This window comes from Hemicordylus capensis, chromosome 6 (assembly GCF_027244095.1).
Source record: "Hemicordylus capensis ecotype Gifberg chromosome 6, rHemCap1.1.pri, whole genome shotgun sequence".
Lineage (NCBI taxonomy): Eukaryota > Metazoa > Chordata > Lepidosauria > Squamata > Cordylidae > Hemicordylus > Hemicordylus capensis.
The window spans coordinates 85,238,204-85,255,909 of record NC_069662.1 but is presented as its reverse complement, the minus strand read 5'-3'; the positions used below and the strand labels follow the sequence as shown (position 1 = coordinate 85,255,909).

Below are 17,706 nucleotides of genomic sequence, written 5' to 3'. Positions count from 1 at the left end.
AAAAAAATATGTGCGGTGTAGTGCTATGAATACAAATATGTGAAAGGATCCTACATTATCATGTCCCCCACGCTTTTCAATGTCTGCATTAAATCACTGGTGAAGTAATCCAAAGATTTGGGCTGAGGAGAGATCAACATGCTCATAATTCCCAGCTGTATCTCTCATTTTTGTCAGATCATAAGGAGCGAGTGACCTGTTGCTTGTCATCTTTGAGAGACTGGGTGGAAGAGAACAAGCTGAAGCTTAGTGCAGACAAGATGGAGGTGCTGTTGGTTAGGGGCTCAGCTAATCTGAGGGCTAATCTGGTAGCAGGATTTCTGAATGGAATTGCACTCTCCTTGAGAGATCAGATAGACAGCTTGAGAGTTCTCCGTGATCTGGGGCTTCTTTTGGAGGCCCAGTTGGTGGCAGTGACTAGCAGTGTCTTTTACCAATTTTGGCTGGCACGCCAGCTACAGTCATTCTTTGAAAAGCCTGATCTGGCCACAGCTATCCATCCTCTGCCCACTTTACTTTTGGCTGCTGTAATGCAGTCTATGTGGAGTCGCCCTTGAAGAGCACCTGGAATCTTCAGTTGGTCCAAAATGCTGCTGTCTAGATATTAATCAGGGCTGCTTGTTGGGAACATATTAGGGGTGTGCACGGAACCGCAGAGCTGCGGTCCGGCACTGTGTGTGTGTGTGGGGGGGGTTCCTTTAAGGTCAGGGGAGGGTTTACTTACCCCTCCCGCCGCTTTTCCCCCTCCAGCGCGCGTATTCTATGTAGTAGTTGGGGCGGCAGGATACCTACCTGCCGCCCCTTCTCCCACTTGAGTGCAAAAGGCTGCACGGAGCCTTTTGCGAACGCGCATGTCCGTGCAGCCTTTTGCACCCAAGCGGGAGAAGGGGCGGCAGGGAGGTATCCTGCCACCCCAATTACTACATAGAATACGCGCGCTGGAAGGGGGAAAGAGGCGGGAAGGGTAAGTAAACCCTCCCCCGCCCTTAAAGGAACCCCCACCCCCACCCGAACCGAACCGGCCAGGTCTGGACCAGTCTGGACCAGTCCGGAGGCCTTTAGAATGGCCTCTGGAACGGTCCGTGCCCATCCCTAGAACATATTACTCTAACATTATTTGACCTGTATTGACTACCCATTTGTTTCTGGGCACAGTTTAAGGTGCTGGTGCATACTTTTCAAAACCCTGAACAGTTTGGAACCTGGGTACCTGAAGAATTGCTTTCATCCAGATGTGCCTTCTCGTGCTCTGTTCAGCATCTGGGTCTCTACTCTGGATGCCTTTGCCTTCTGAGGTGTGGCAGGCAGGACCTTTTTTTGGTGGCACCAACACTGAGGGATTTCCTCTTTCTGGAGACCTGTTGTTTCACTATTCTGTACTCCTTCATAGGCCAAGCAAAGATGTGGCTTTTCCAGAAAGCTTTTTAGGTGGTTAATTTTTCTTGATTCTGAGACTGGATATTTTAAGATGGCAACTTTAAATGTTTTTTGTTGCTATTTGTTTTTATGCTTTTTAGCATTTGTTTTTATTTACTTTTAAGTGGCTTTGGGTTTTCAAGAAAAATGGGATATAAACTTTTAAATAAATAAATTACAAGAGAACACACATTGTTCCAAGTTGCTATTCATGTTTGTTGTTTTTGATACTAGGCCTCAGGGACAAGAAACAGTGATGTGGAAGTAAACCTGTTCCCTGACTGTACACTTTGAATTGCAAACTGTAATACTTCTCTGTGAAAACATTCCTATTCCTAAAAAACTATCATGTAAGAGTTAATTGAAGATGAGGCTAGAATCCTTTACCCTGTTAACTAGCTTGCTATGTGCAGGATTTTTTCTTTCTTTTGGCAGGGGGAGGAATATTCTGTCATGGTAATACAGTCCAGACACGGGGTTATCACCTCATTGCTGATACTGAGAACTACGCTTGAGATCCTTGGGAAATAATCTTTCATACAAATAGTGCTATTAATGGAAAAGGGTTTGTTTCTTGTTTCTTTGAGAGTACCTTTGTGTAAATCCAAAAATACAACCAGCATTTTTCTTCTGAGGTTTTCTTTGGTGAAAATTCAATTTCCTTTCTAGTTTGAACAAAAGGCTGATCTGAAGCGTAACCTTCACAGAATAAATGTAAATATTTCGCTTCACATCTTTCTACAGTATAGTTAAAATCAGTGGATAGTAGTCATCCTGATTTATAAAAGATGGAGATTGTGTCAAGGCATGTTCTGTGAGGAAGCCTTCATTCTGACAAGCCTTTTTTCCTTGTTATGGGTCAGTTATACTTCTATTGTTACTGTTGGTTAAGAACAGAGTGGAGTCTCTTGGGGAGAGAAGCATTTTTTATATACACTATTGGGTTCTTTTCAGAATTCTAATTTTAAAATAAGGAATGGTCATAGGAACAGCCATCATCAGCCCTAGGCAAAATGGCCTGTGCTGTAAATATCAGTTTGAGCCCAGTATGACTCCACTGAAAACAGTGGATCCACAGGTACATTGATTCAATTTCATTGTTATTTAGTAAAGATTACTCTGAGTTGGGTGGGAGACATAATGTAAGTTAAAAAGTACCTTTTCTTTGGTTAGCTTTGGTTGAGTTAGAATATACAACTCTTTCAAGTTTTATGCTGTCTGATAAAGAGTTCTGTGAAATTTGAAGGCTTTCATATCCCTTATCTTTAAAGAACAACAAGGCAGCCACTACTGCATTCTGAGGTGGAAGGGATACTTTTAAAAATCTTTAGTGTTTTTTAAAATTATCACTGTCAGTGTTAAAGACCGGCCCTTAAATAATAGAGAAATACAATTTTAAAAAACCAAAAAAACAACAACAACCCTCTAACATTCTTTCATAGGCAATGTCACATTGTCATCCAGAGAGAAATTGTGCAAATGATGATAGGCCATGTTTTCAGCCCTTCTCTTTGCTCTTAAAAAATTGACTCTCTTTTGTTAACTTTCCAGATGAGGTCTTGTCTGAAAATTTCCTGGATTACAAAAATCGCGGGGTGAATGGCTCACACCGAGGTCAGATTATCTGGAAGATTGATGCTAGCTCTTACTTTGTAGAACGTAAGTATTTTAAAGTGCTATTACACCATAGTTCAATGAAAACAGGAAGAGCTAAGCTTGCAGTCTCCATGTTCTTTTGGGAATTTCATGTATGCAACAAAAAAATTGACTGTACGCTTGAGCTGAAATTGTGCTTTATAAGAGACAGCAGCTACTAATGCATGAATGCAGTGGGTGGAAGTGTACCCATAACTCCTTTTATGTGGAAGTAATTAAGCATGAACTCCTCATAAAATCATGCAATGAGAGGATTTCACAGTGGGTGCTAAATGCTTCTGTGTTTGAAGGTGTCCTGATTCTCACTTTCATTTATGCTTATTTGACATCAGGATAATTAAATCGACTGGGGCTTTTATTCTTGTCTTAGTCTTCTGTAGTTGGGATCAGTTTATGGCTGAACAAGTCCACAATTCATTCTTTTTAAGCTTGCATGCTTTGTGGTGGTGGTGGCTGAAGTGTCTGTGATGAGATAAATATCTCTCCCTGTCCTTTTTCCCTTCCCTCCCTTTCTTCTACCACAGTTGAAATTTAGGTAATATGTTTCTTGGGGACAGGTACTTGCAGCTTTTTGCTTCTTATGCTGTACAGACTGCTGGTATTACATACTACTACCACCACCACTGCTGCTGCTGTTGCGACTACTGCTAGTAATAATAGTTCAAGGGAAGTGGGGGGAAATCTAAGGTCTGCTTCCAATGCCACCTTTTGTATTAATAGTGGGTTGATTTATTTATGTTATAACTCTGCTTGGTGGGATTTTGTTTGAATTCTCATTCTCTCTCTCTCTCTCTCTCTCTCTCTCTCACACACACACACACACACACACACACACACACACACACACTCACTCACTCACTCACTCTCTCTCTCCTGCCTCCCTGTGGAGAGAGATATCAAGTATATGTCGTGTATGTAATATGTCGGGAAAACTTTGAAAACCAGAGTTTCTTCAGACAGCTCTTTCCACATAAGTGTGCATTCACAGTAAATATTCATTCATGAAATCACCATTTAATGGCTTTAAAAAAACCCTAAACATGTTTACGTGAGAACCAGGCTAAGCTACAACACTGTATCTTTGACCATGTTGTGTGGCTCAGCTAAAAAATGTTAAATTTGGAGATATAATGCCTCAGTCGTGAGAGAGAAATCATGATCTTCGTGTAAAGTAACTCTCACGTCTACCATGAAAAAGCAGAAGTTGTATAATTTTAGATTATTTTACATCCATCACAGAAACTGTCTCAATGTTTGTAGCACTCAAAGAGATCTCTGACATCTTTGGTCGCCTTAAAAGTTCAGTAGCTGACTCTTTTACCAGGATTTTGTCAAGGCAATAGGATAGTTGCTATAGGGACTAGAAGTATCTTTGCACTGGTTTTCAGAACAAGCAAGTCCATTGCCTAAAGACCCATGCTCCTTTTCTTGCAGGCTGCTTTTCTACCAGGCATACAGCAATGCTGCTCATCTCTGATGTCCCAGAGATTCTTAAATCAGGACTACTTTGGAGAGTCTGCCTTGAGGCACTTCTCATAAGGTCTACATTTTTGCAATGGGCTTTGTGCCCTTTGCATCTTCCCATATGCAGAGGCGTAACGATAGGGGGGGGCAGGGGGGCACGTGCCCCCGGCACCACTCTGTGTGACCACGTGGGAGGCGCCAAAAAGTGCCCCCTTTAAAAAAATTTTTTTGTTCGATTTGTGTGTGTGTGTGTGCAGCAGGCAGCAGCAGTCCTCCCCTCCCCCTCCCTGGGTCCTGGCGCCCCCCCCTATTGCTCTGGGTGCCGCCGCCTAAAAGTGCCTGCCTGCTTGCTGCTGCCCCTTCGGCCCGCCGCTGCCTCCTCAGTCTGCGAGCGGTGGCGGCGTGAGGGCATGAGGAGCCGGGCGCGCCCTGAGGAGCCGAGCAGGGTGAGTCCCCCTAAGGTAAGCGGAGGGGCAGGGCACGAGGCCAGCCGGCGCGGCAAAACAGGGCAGAGGGATGCGGGTGGTCGCTTCTGCTGCGTGGCGGGCGGAACCTTTCTTCTTTGGCTCCGCGCAGCAGCCGGGGACCGTATGGAGCGTACTGCAGTGCTGGGCTTTCCTCGCTGGTAAAATGGCGGCGCCCGTGATGACATGCTGCTTGGGGAAAGGTGAGGTTAGAGAGAACTGCTTTGTTTGGGGGATGCTGTTCAATGTATACTCAGCACGGGGCTTTTCTGTTCCCTCCGTCGTATCCCCATCTAGTTCCTCCTCAAAATATGTAGGGCTGCAATCTTAAGCACACGCGCTTTCCTTGAGAGTAAGTAATCTCCTTTAGAGTCAGGTTTGGGATTGAGGTGTTTATTCTTGGGAACTGAGAGGGGGAATTGGGGGCTGCATCATGGAGGAAGGAAGGGAGTGTGTGCAAAACTGATATTAAGGGGTGCACCACCCTTAAGCACAACAAGGAGGACAAGGAGCGGAGGAAGCAGGAAAGTTAACAACGCATTGGCATTGGTTGCAATATATTAAAGCAACTGCAACATAAAGCAGTTAGTGGACAAGGACAAGGTGTGTGTGATGTGATCTCTTTTTACATGTTTTGAAATTTTATTATGGTGTTAACTTGGTCGGGCGTGCTTGGTGGGGGGCATTGCGCTTGGCTTGGCTTGTCTTCTCCGCGCCGCTGGCTGGGCAGCAGGCAGGCTTCTTCACCCCCCACACCCCTAAACCGAGGGTAGCTGGACTGGAGCAGTAATTAACCCAGTGCTGGGACTGGCCCTGGCCCTCAGGAAAGACGTATTGGGGTTCCTCGTCCTCCTTCTCCTCCCCCCCCCCGCTGAAAAACAAAGTCGTTTGCTTTGCTCTCCAAATCCCTCTGCTTTGCAAGCGGTGGCCGGCGCCGGGGTCGGCTCGCCTGCCAGCGCAAGCATAATGGCCTGAATATTCGCCCTGCCCAGTGTTGGAAGTCTGTCTGCCTTTAACCAGCCCCCTCCTGCCCCTCCAGATCCTCACGGGTGGTTGTGCTGTGTGCATTTGCTGCCGGCAGGCAGCAGCTTCAGTTTCCTCCCTTCTGAAGGAGGCGGAGTTGTTGTGAGTGAAGAGGGACCTTTCCCAAGCAGCCAAGCCGAGTCAGTGCGGGATCAGGGGGAGGGAAGGGGGGGCACTGGAGGATTAGCTCTAGACTTCCCTTTCACAATGCTGCAGGAATATTTAAAAAATTTCTGTGCAACTCTTAAAGAGACAGAGGAACATAACCCATGTGTTTCAGTCATATCAGCAGCGAGGGGAGTGTGTGTGTGTGTGTGTGTGTGTGTGTGTGTGTGTGTGTGTGTGTGTGTTCAAAAAGAGTTGCTGTCTGGCAGGTTGGTTGTATGTGGATGTGCTCCTGAAATGACAAAAGGGTATTGCTTTCGTAGGTATTGCCACTGTAGTAAAAGTGTGGAATTTCTGTAGCTAATTTTATTTCTCTGTTAAGATGAGAGGGGTATTTTCAGTTACTTCTCATGAATTAAATGTTTCTAGAATGAATTTTTGTCTGTTAGCAGCAGATCTCAAGTTCTGCAATAAACTGCAGGATCTTGTTTTGAGAACCAAGGGGAGGACAAGGACAGGCAGTGGTAGAATAGGTTTGGCAATCATGCACCCACCCTTCCTGTAAGAGAGAGGTGTTGCAGGTTGTTAGCCATGCACAGCAGTGTGCATGTATGACAGGGGAAGTCTGCAGTAGAGTGGCAAATGTCTGTTGCCTCTTGTGCAGCTTTACTTTAATATTCATTGAGCCTGCCAAATATCTTTTGACCAGGGTTCAGAGTTGATTTCTATCCCTGTGGTTTTGTTCTCCAGTAGTCCAAAGAAGTTATTTGTAACTGGTGGTGTATTTTCTGAAATGTGTGTCAGTCAGATGTATGTTGGGGGGGGGGGGCGGGGGGGGCGGGGGGGGGCGCAATTTCAGTGCTTGCCCCGGGCGCCGTTTTCCCTAGTTACGCCTCTGCCCATATGCAGTGTACGTTCTAGCCCCCATACTCAGTCTTACCACACTACATAATCATTGCCTTTATCTGGATATTGTGTCTACAGTAAATATCTTCTGTAGGCTACCTTGATTCTGGAAGAAATTCACATGTGTGTTCAGCAATTCACACGTGTGTTGCTGGGTCTAGATGTCAGGGTCTTGCAGCCATTAGGTGATGTGTGTGTTTGGGAAGATGTGTATGTGTCTGATGAGAATAATCTTTCACAATTTTTTTTTTAAATTTTCTCTCTCTGTCTCTCTCCAAAACATTCAGTTCTGAAACAATCCTTTTAAAAGGCATTAAAAACAATAGTAATTTAAAAAATACAAAAAAATGTAATATATTCAGCAAAAACCAGGCAACCATTGGAGAACATTAAAATCAGCTCATAATAAGAGCACAGAATAAAAAAAGGTAATCACATGTTCTCAAAGGCTTGCTGAAACAAAAAAAGTCTTAATTCTGTGTCTAAAAGGTAGCTGGGATGGAACCACCTGTACTTCCACTGGGAGGGAGTTCATATTCCAGCGGCTACCACTGAGAAGGCCCTCTTCCATGTTGTCGCCAATCAGATCTCAGCGAGACTACTATAAAACTCTAGGATGCATGATGTAATTCTAAGTATGTTAGTCAAGCAGACTTCCAAGGAATTCCAAAGCTGCTGTACACGTTTAAATTTCTTCATCTCATACAAACATATAATAGTAGACAATTTCCTTCTAAATGCTGGTTAAAATGTACCCGTATTGTCCAGTGTTTGGAACAGAAACTGGAATTTATTTTACAGTCTTGAACAGGTAATAGAATTCATAATTAAATATGAATAACTTGAGTTATTCATTGAATTCGTTGGATTCATAATTAAATATGAATAACATAACTTGAGAGTGGCCCAGTATTATGAGCGTGGCTTAGAGTGCATTCACATGGAAAATTCTTGTGCTGTTGGTTCAGCACTGTAGCTTAGAACTAGGCCAGGATGGAAAACCAGAAAAATAAAGAACACCCATCAAGAATAGATACCAACAGCCCCACTGAATAAGCAAGTTGGGATTCTAATGCAAAGACCTGGACTCTCAGAAGATGTCACAAGTGGTCCCAGCAACCAATCTAGTTGCAGACAGTCAACAAGCCAACTGGTGGGGCTGAGGCACTAGAAACTATCAACACTAGAAAACTGCAGCCAAGAGTCTCAGTCCTTTCAGATCTGCTCTGAAGTATCCCAAGTTTCTTTACCCTTATAAACATGTGTATCCCAGATAATAACATCTTTAATTATCTAGTAGGGGTATGCAATTTGATTTTAAATTGGGGGCAATTTGCAGATTCAACCTTGAATCACCCTCAAAATAAAGGGCCTGATTCAGGTTTGAAGCAAATCAGCCCCGTTTCAACTCAAACTGATTCAGGTGATTTGGGTGCCATTTTGAGGCCCATTTTACTGGGAAAACAGGCCTCAAAATGGTTCTTTCCTCCAGGGATTGCCCAAATCAGTTCGGGTGATTTGAGGGTGATTTCCAGGGTAATTTCCAGGGAGGGTGATTACCAGGGTGATTTACATGGAGAGCTGGTCTTCCAGTTGGGGTTGGCAGGTAGATCAGCCCTTCATTCTGGACTTAGCGTGGCTGCCCTCTTTGGAAGACTGGTCTACCAGGTCCTTGGGGGTGGGGAGTGCCATTTTGAGGCTCATTTTTCCAGCAAAGGGAACCTCAAAATAGTGCTTGAATTGGTGATTTGTCCAGACAGCTAGCCCAGTCAGCTGTTCTTGACAGCAATCTGATGGTTCTGCGATTAAATCAAATCGCAGGATTTGATTCACGCACACCCCTATTATCTAGTATTTCTGAGCATAACGCTCAGCTCCCTCAGCAGTTTCAAAATGGGAATTAATTACATATTGAAATTATCTTTCTCACTCTGCACAACTTGTTTTTACAAGTTAATTGTTTCTACAAGTTAAGAGCTCCTGGTGGCGCAGTGGTAAAACTGCTGCCCTGTAACCAGAAGGTTGCAAGTTCGATCCTGACCAAGGGCTCAAGGTTGACTCAGCCTTCCATCCTTCCGAGGTCGGTAAAATGAGTACCCAGAATGTTGGGGGGCAATATGCTAAATCATTGTAAACCGCTTAGAGAGCTTCCAGCTATAGAGCGGTATATAAATGTAAGTGCTATTGCTAATAGTTAACTTCTACGTATTTATCTGCTCCCACATAGTAAATGCAAAGCCTTTGTTGCTGCATTTGAGCTTGGTGACATCATGTTGAACACTGTTGTTTGTTTCTTGCGGTGTATGTTTTTTAGCTTTTATGCAGCTGCTGTTCCGAACAGGTATTAATATTCTGATGTTGGATGGAAAGTTGTGCTGCTCTGAGTAGTCCCAAACCTTTGCCTCTCCTGATTTTTGTGTACTTAGAATTGGAGGGGAGGTTGTGTCACCCTTTCCCTTCCTGTTCCCAGTCAGACACTTTCTACAGCTCATTCCTTACTGGGAATCTGAACTCCCAGCCCTCCAGCTTCTCCTCTTCCTTGGTGGCATCCTTCCAGCCTTCATACAAGGTATGGCAATCCACACACTCTCACAAGAGGGGGACATACTCTCTTGAGACCTGTCTAGCCTCTCATGAGGTTTATCCTTGGTGAATGTGTTACTGCACTTGCTTACACATGGATACCCATGTTTGTATCTATGCTTTTAGAACCAATTGAGGAAATTAACTCAAAAACCAAATTTGCAAGTATGCATAACAAATAGACTGCAGTATGGACACAGGCAAATGCCAATGTTAGGGTAGCCCCAGGGAGCATCAGACTCAGAAACAAGCCTTTTGAAACAAATAAAACATAGTCTGTATGTTTTGTTTTGTGTGTGATGCTAAAAGGGAAGACCTTCTCATCAGGAGGAAATTTGGGATCCCCCAGAAAGGTGTTGCCAAAGTGAGGGCGAGGAAAGTTGGTTCTTGGCCTTTTGGCTAAGATCAGGTGCGGTGGGATACCATCAAGATCTGTGGTACTATGCGTGCCCACAACTAGCAATGGCAAGCACTGTGGTTCCAAGGCAGTCAGATGTGGGCTAACCTGCAGTAAGCCTACATATGGAATGATCCCGTCAGCCTCAAGGTCTCTCTAGGTTCCACTCGGCTGTCAGTCAGCACAGGAGTAGTCCCGTGGCAAGCTTCCATGGAGAGTGACCCAAGGACTCTGGTTTCCAAGAGTGTTCAGGGAAGTCTAGTGCAAGTATCTCACAGCAGTACTATGCAAGGGATACTTAAAATTAGTAAATTCAGCTCAGTAGCAATTCGGAACCCCTCAGTCCAGTGTTCCAACTTAGAGCTCAGCAGCCCAGTGATGGAAATTAGAGGACAGAAGAGATGTGCGTACTGCTCATTTCCTTTGCCAGGTGGGTTTCTGGGGCAGTAGTGGCCAGCTTGCGCAGCCCATCTGCCTTCAGGAAAAACCACCACACACATCTGGGGGAGACAGGTTCTGTGCGCTGCAGAGTTCCAAAGCTCTGGATATAAAGGTGGGCCAAAAGGACTGGGTTTGAGAGGGTGTTAATGTGGCAGTGGCTTTAGACAAAGCACAGAACAAGTGTTCTAAGATGGCCCTCATCTGAGAGGTAGGCCTGGTCTGAGAGGCCGGTCTGGCCTACAACCTCAGATAATGAAACCACAGATGACAAAGCCTTGATTCAATGGGAATGGGGGGTTAGATTCCTTGGGGCTAAAAAAGTGGAGAGAGGCAGAAATAAGAGAAAGGAAGTATTGTACCATGCTTTCCAGGTCTCCAGCTGTCCAGCAACCCCCAACCCAAAATGCTTCTGATTTTCCATGAAAAATCACAGGATTTTTTTTTAAGAGCCACAAAATGGCTCCATGCTGCAAAATGATGACTGGAAATGATATCGGAGATCATTTCTGGCCACCTAGGAACTGTGGATAGGTGGATTTTGCCTATTTTTTTGAACAGTGGATAACAAGGTCGGGTCTACATTGCCTGACCACAGATATGTGGAGCCGTGGGTGCCGGGACCTTGGATAATGAGGGCTACCTGTATTGTGCCAGATCTGCATAAGTGACTCAGGACCTGATTTTGATTGCCTTCAGGGGTGTTTGTACAATGTTTGTACAAAGTTTTCCAGCCTCATATGCCTTTAGCACTTTTGTTCTTGTGGTTGTGTCAGGAACTCTGGCTTCATTGAGAAGACAAATGCTTCATTGGTGGGGGGAATGACACCTTTTGGTGGGCAGTTTTCGCACAGGTTCAGTGTCTGTATGATACTACTGCTTGATCCAAGCAGAGGCCACTTCCCTCCATGGCACCAAGTGCCTGTCTTATGCTCTAGTTCCATTGCTTTCTGTAGAACCAGAGTTTTCTGGAGCAGAGGCGGTCTGCTGACAAGTGGGGAAGACAACCTTCCTGTCACTATAACAATAGGATGGCCATCAAACCCTCCACCTCCTGCACCACTTCAAGACTTGTACCACAGGCAACGAGGCACACCAGGTCAGGCTGGGTCTGTATTTCTCCCTCCCTTCCTTCCCCAGACCTCCGTGGAGTAGCCAAACAATGGGTATGGCATCCCTTGAGGGGAGTGCAGATGGTGACCCTAAAGAAAGGTAAATAACTGCTTGATTGGAAGTTAGCTGGGGTGTCCTGCACAGTTTATTTGCTTACTCTGGGAAGCTTTCCATGGTAAAGTTTGAAGACCCCCCTTAACAGAATAATAATAATAATATCCTTTGCAGTTAGGATAACCATGATATTCTTTGGAAGCTTGTCATGTGTTCCTCAGTGGGCCATTACATTAATGTAGTATTTAGACTGCATATGCAGGATGATTAATCTGAACTGCATCCTGCTTGTTTATGGGAAGGAATATGTGGGGAGGGGGAGCACAATGTGGGGAGGGGGAGCACAATTCATAACCATAATCACTTATGGTTATGGTCACATATCTAAACTGGCCCAGTGAGAAGATGGTTATGGTCACATATTAAACTGGCCCAGTGAGAAGTTCACTAATAGTAGATGTTTCCCAGAAAGACTGCCATTATTATCTATCTTCGCTGCAGGCAGAGCACAGAGTGTGTTCTAGGCTGGTTCACAAGGGCTGATGGTGAGGCCCCCAAACCCTGAACAGCACCCCATGTAAACTGAATGTGTCAACCAAAACACTTCCCAGAATCTTCTGCAGCATTCAGGGGTTCCATGGCAGACATCAAAGGTTCCTTAGCAGACAAATCACCATGGGAAGAATTCCCGCAATTTGAAAAGTACCGGTTTGAAATGTATAGTTTTGCAAAGAGAGGACAGAAGGGACTAAGTTGGACCATGCCAGAAGCCCCCAGTGATATTTTTGCACCAGTCCAAAGCAGCATATCTGCCTCTAACACAGAGCAGTATCCCAGCATCACCAGTATAACACTATGACTGGTGATGTTCTGTCTGGAAAAAGCATTGATGGATCAGCAAATCATGACACTGGGCTTCTAGCCTCTTAACTAAACAGCATAAGTAAATCCATTGTTGCACAAAAACGGTGATATATGCATTGCCTAAACCAAGAAATGTGTATGGGTTGTTACTAATTAACAGTGTTCAACAGCATTGAATTGCTGTTACAAATGATCACCTGCCATTATAATTTTTGTTAAATCTACATGTTTAAAACCTGAAAAAAATGAATGTTTGAAAAAAATGAACTCTTTCCTGTCGTAATTAAAAGTAGCATCTTACTTGGCAAACAGACCCACAGAAATGAATATATTGTGTTTGTTACTGCCTTGTTCAGTTACAGTCTGCATCTACAATATAGCTAAATCAGGTGACTTTTTTTAAAAAAACTACTACTGCTTATGATGTTTCTGCAATAAGTACACAAACTCAGGCTTCTATGTGCACATATCCTGCCCCTGGAGAGACTAATAGATATTTAGCTCTGCCTTGTCCTGTGCTGTCAGTTTCTTTGTTGCAATTTACTTTTGAAGAGACAGCCTCTTTCTGGCTCACTGAACAAGGAGCTTTGGGATGCCCTTGACTACTCTCATAAGGGCTGGTTTTGAAGCTGCTCATCTTGGGCAATTCCCACTGAAGTCAGTCTTGCCCACACCAGCTTCAAAATGAAGGCCATCAGCTTCAGCAAGCATCCAGGTGTAGCACAGACAGGTGCAATTTTGACCCAAGTGGCAAACTATGAAAAACAGCAAGGTAGAGCAAGGTATCTGATGTTTTGAAAGGTGACCAGAAAGATTCACCTTTGGTTTTAGTGGCATTATTAATCATTACAGAAAAACAAAAGCCTATGATTAAAAACATTTTAAAGGTCCACTTTTAACTCACAAATGTGAAGGAGTTAGGAGAATAGCATTTCAGAATTTTATGTCGTATATCCGGTGTAAGGAAGTTGCTGTTTTTTCGGGTTGTTAGTTGCTGCGAGACTGTTCCCCCTGTTGTTAACGTTTTGAATGCGACTTGCCTGAATGGACGCATTTTGCTGCTGTTGAGCAGCTAGTCAGGAAAGTGCCCTTGTAAGACCTACAGTAAAGCACTTCCGTGTGGCAATGTTCTGTGATGGACATTTTCTTTCAAAATAGTTTTCAGAGGCAGCATTGTGTAGAGCACATTACAACAATCTAATATAGAAGACACTAAAGCATGAATCAGTGATTAGGTCTGTGTGTAGACTTGTGTAGCAAATGTAGAGATACTGCATGTAGTGTGAGATATTCTCTCCTGCCTCACCAATGCTGGTGTCAGGAGCCTGTCCGTCCGGTGTCCAAGCCAAGGTCGCTGTCGAGGTCGAAGGCAGCTCCATGAAGTCCTCCCCAGTCTGCAAAAAACCCACTTTACAGGAAGTATCAGTTTCAGACAGTCTCCCCTGCAAACTCAGTCAGCTCACCAGATAGCACAGTTCCAGAGCAAAAGGTATGCAAGGCGATCCCGGGGGAGGCGTGGTAGCTATGGCAGCTGTCAGGACTCGGGTCAGGTAGCAGCAGGAAAAGCCTGGGTCTCTAGAAGCCAACACAAAGCTGGGGTTTCCTCTGAGTTGGAGGCTCGGCTAAAGCAGGTTCAGAGAGACTTGTTGCTTCCAGCGTTTAGCTGCAGCCTTTGGACTTGATTTATAGCTGGGCTTAATTGCTCTCTGCCTTCGGCCTGCTGACACAGATTCAGGATTTATCTGGTTTGTAAAGCAGGCATCTGCTTCTCCTGAGTTCTTCCACCTGTTGTCTGTGTCTCATCAGTCTTCTCTCGTGAAGATGCAAAGGTAATTTTTTTGTTTACTTCAGTGTTCTGCTCTCCATTCCCTGTCTCTTCTACCTCTTATGGTCCTGGTTGTCCAGTCTTTGACTGGACCTGCCTCAGGTATCTGCTGTGGGTTGACAGCTGGGCTCTGCCCTTCAGGTTCCCCTGCAGCTGCTGGCAGACTGCCAGCTTCCCCTTCCTCTTCGCTATCTGAGGACGGGGCATGACAGCTGGTTTCAGAACTACAAACCCGCAAACATTCATTTAGACATCAAGAACAACCGGAAAGATCATTCTGATTTTCCTATCAGCTCATTTGCATTCTTTTGGATGAAAAAGTCATTTATTAGGCTTCATACTTGTTGACCCTTAATAAGTGTAGGTCAGTTTCCCAAGTTAGGAATGGGGTTACTGTATTTTGGATTACTTCCAAGTGGGAAGCTAATTACCACAGAAGTGCTTCTAGGACTGGAGCTATGGTTTGTCTAAAGCATCTGATGGAATTTGAAGGTGCTGTAATAGGTAATAGTGGAAAGAAACACTAAATGAGTCTGTTTTCACATGCAGCCTAACCTGGGCTAAGGACACCCAGCCCAGATTAGGCTGCGTGTGAGAACTGCCAGGATCATGCTCGATCCTGGCGGGCCAGTGCTGTCTAGCCCCGTGTTTACCCCGGCTGTTAGCCAAGGTTAAGGGAGCAAGCACTCTCTTTCCCCAGGCTAACTGCTTATGTGTTCACTGGGGCTATGTTTATTCCCAGAAGACACAGAAACGGGCGTCTAGTGTGCCCATCTCTTGAGGGGAATCCCTCAATGCAACGCACATGTTGCATTGTAGGATTCATGAAGGCTGGAACAAGTTCTGGCCTGTATTCCTCCTCCCTGCTCTATGCTTCAGGGAGCAGGGCTGCTCATTTTGGAGTGTGGAGTGTGCTCCCCCCACCAATCCCTCTATTGTCTGCAGGGAAGGTATGCTTTTTAGAGTCTTTCCCCCAACTCACCCACTCCTGGCATTCGTGAGAATTGAACCATTGTTGAGGACAAATTGCTTCTTAAATCTGAAGGTCAGTAATTTCCACCACCACCATCCCACCAAAACCTGTAAAAAATCCAATAGATTCCTGTCTTGCAAGATCTTTCTCAGGATGCAGGGAATAGAAGATAACAGTTGTACAAAGCACTTTCAGTATGTATAGTGAGACAGATATGAAGCGTCTGGACTTGGAATAAAAGAAATTTCTTACTAGAATATGCTTTTCTGTAATTGTTTCTTAATGAAATCACTCTAAGGAAGATTCTGCTGTACGCTGTTTTTTCATTAAATTATACAGTGTGATTTCATTATGCTGCTTACTTAAATGCACTCCTCTGAGTATATTCTTCTGAATGCACTGCCAAGCATTCACTGCCTCTATTTTTTAAGTCCTGAACTAGTCTTTCCAATTATTTCCTCACCCATGTTAGCAGGATTAGCTTGCATCTGGGAGATACCTGCTACTTTCAGAAAAGATGAAGATGTGTGCTGTACCCTGAATGATGCACTGTTGGGGCTCTAAAGCTTGTGTGCTTTAATTCTTCCCCAATTCATAGAGAGAAAGCCCTCTCTGTTGCTCTTAACCAACAGAGATTTGAGATTTTGAGTTGTTGTTTTCTTTCTTTCTCACAGAGGCTTTCTGCTGTTAACATCTGCATGACAAGGAGAAATTCAAGGGGCACTGCTTGCATCCATCATTGCATTTCCTTGCTAGGAGAAGCTGATTCTGTGTCCATATGCCTGTCAGAAAAGGTTGCTATTGCGGGGGGGGGGGGGGGAGTGGTAGCTCTCTTTGCTTCCTTATCCCTACGCATGTCCACTCTCTCTATATAGTGCTTTTGCAGAGCATTTTTGTCTTTCTCACTCAACTTCCCAGTCTGGATACTATCTGCCTTTCCATGTTAAAACAAACACCAGGTGGCTTACAATCAACAAACAATTAAAAACCATAAAGCACAATAAACACAAAAATAATAAAAGCAGTATAAAAGCAGCAGCAACATACAGTAAAAACATTATCAAAGCAGCAGAAGCATAAAACAAATAATAGTTTGACTGATCTAAAAGGAAGCCTCATTGAAAAAAAGTTGTCAATGGCCGTTTAAAACAGCAGAAGGGAGAGCCTGACATACCACCTCCTTAGATTCCTCTAGCGTGACCAGATAACCTAATTTGCATAATCATAATCTTATGTATATGATTATGTATGTGGCATTGTCGAGTTGAAAGTTGTTTGTGTGCTGTGGGGAAACTTGGTGTTTCCTCACAGAATAAATTGGTGGTACTTGGACAAAACTCCCCTGAGACATTTTTGGAAGGGCAGTATAGTAATCGAGTTCATCGTCGTCATCGTCATCATCATCATCATCAGATCAGAGTGAGAATTTCACCAGCCTTTTGTGTGTTATATGTAAAGCATGAATACCTTTTGTTTTGTATTAATCATGCTCTTCATTGGAATTATTGCTGATTTACAAAAATGCAAATAACAGATCTGAACCCACTATCTGCTATAGAACTGAGGACATCAGAATAAGAAGTTTTGAGCTGGGATTAATCTTTTAAGAATCCATGCATAGCATTTCCCCATCTGCCATGAGGCAGACTTAATGCCAGGGTCTTGCATGCTGAGGAATTTAAACCATATACTGCCTTTAAAATTATACAGTTTTTCCCACTTATGAGATAGTGGAATAGGATTCATTCTCTCTTTTATATTTCCATGACTTAGGTGGAGTGGGGAAGAGATTCTGAACATCTTAAGATAAGGGTTGGGGGATATGGTTTCAGTGTGAAATGATTTACGCTGGCTTGACAGCTAGTGTGCATCCATATTTTGTGGAAGAGTTAGAAACCGTTAAAAGTGGGTTAATAAAGGAATCATTGTAGGGATGTGCACAAATTGATTTTTTTTATTCGATTTGTGCCCAAAACAAATCACCCCTGATTTGTTTTGTATCCAAATCTACCCCCTCCAAATCACCCCAGATTCAATTTGTATTTGCTTTGATTTGATTTGGCTTCAGACCGATTCGGACCACTTAACAAGGTCCTAGGGGCACCATATTTGGGGGGGCAGGTATGTCCCCATGGATGCCACCTACCACCCAAATTTCAGGGCAGTGGGACACTTGGTTGATTTTTAAAGTTTTTTTTTAAAGTTTTTACTGATTTTGAACATTTCTGCCATAGGAAACAATGGGGATTCGAAGTTGCCATATCCTAACTCTAACATGGATCCCCAGCTTTCACTTAAAAAAAGAAAAGTTGCCCTATCTGTCACCCTAACATGGACCCCCAGCTTTAATGTGGCGGGGGCAGGGGGAGGAAGCTAAGCTCTAGCCCTTGTAGAAGTGAGTTATGGAGCAAAATGTGCAGTCACT

The 17,706-nt window shown here is 44.1% G+C and overlaps 1 protein-coding gene across 7 annotated transcripts in view; it reads left to right on the top strand.

Moving 5' to 3' along the window:
* The window catches only part of HECW1 (HECT, C2 and WW domain containing E3 ubiquitin protein ligase 1), a 332,618-nt gene that overhangs the window by 131,999 nt on the left and 182,913 nt on the right, over nucleotides 1-17,706 (top strand). For all 7 annotated transcript variants that reach the window (XM_053261886.1, XM_053261892.1, XM_053261891.1 and 4 more), the window contains one exon: nucleotides 2,968-3,075. In XM_053261886.1, the coding sequence (XP_053117861.1) occupies nucleotides 2,968-3,075 (108 nt within the window). The remainder of the gene's footprint in view (nucleotides 1-2,967; nucleotides 3,076-17,706) is intronic.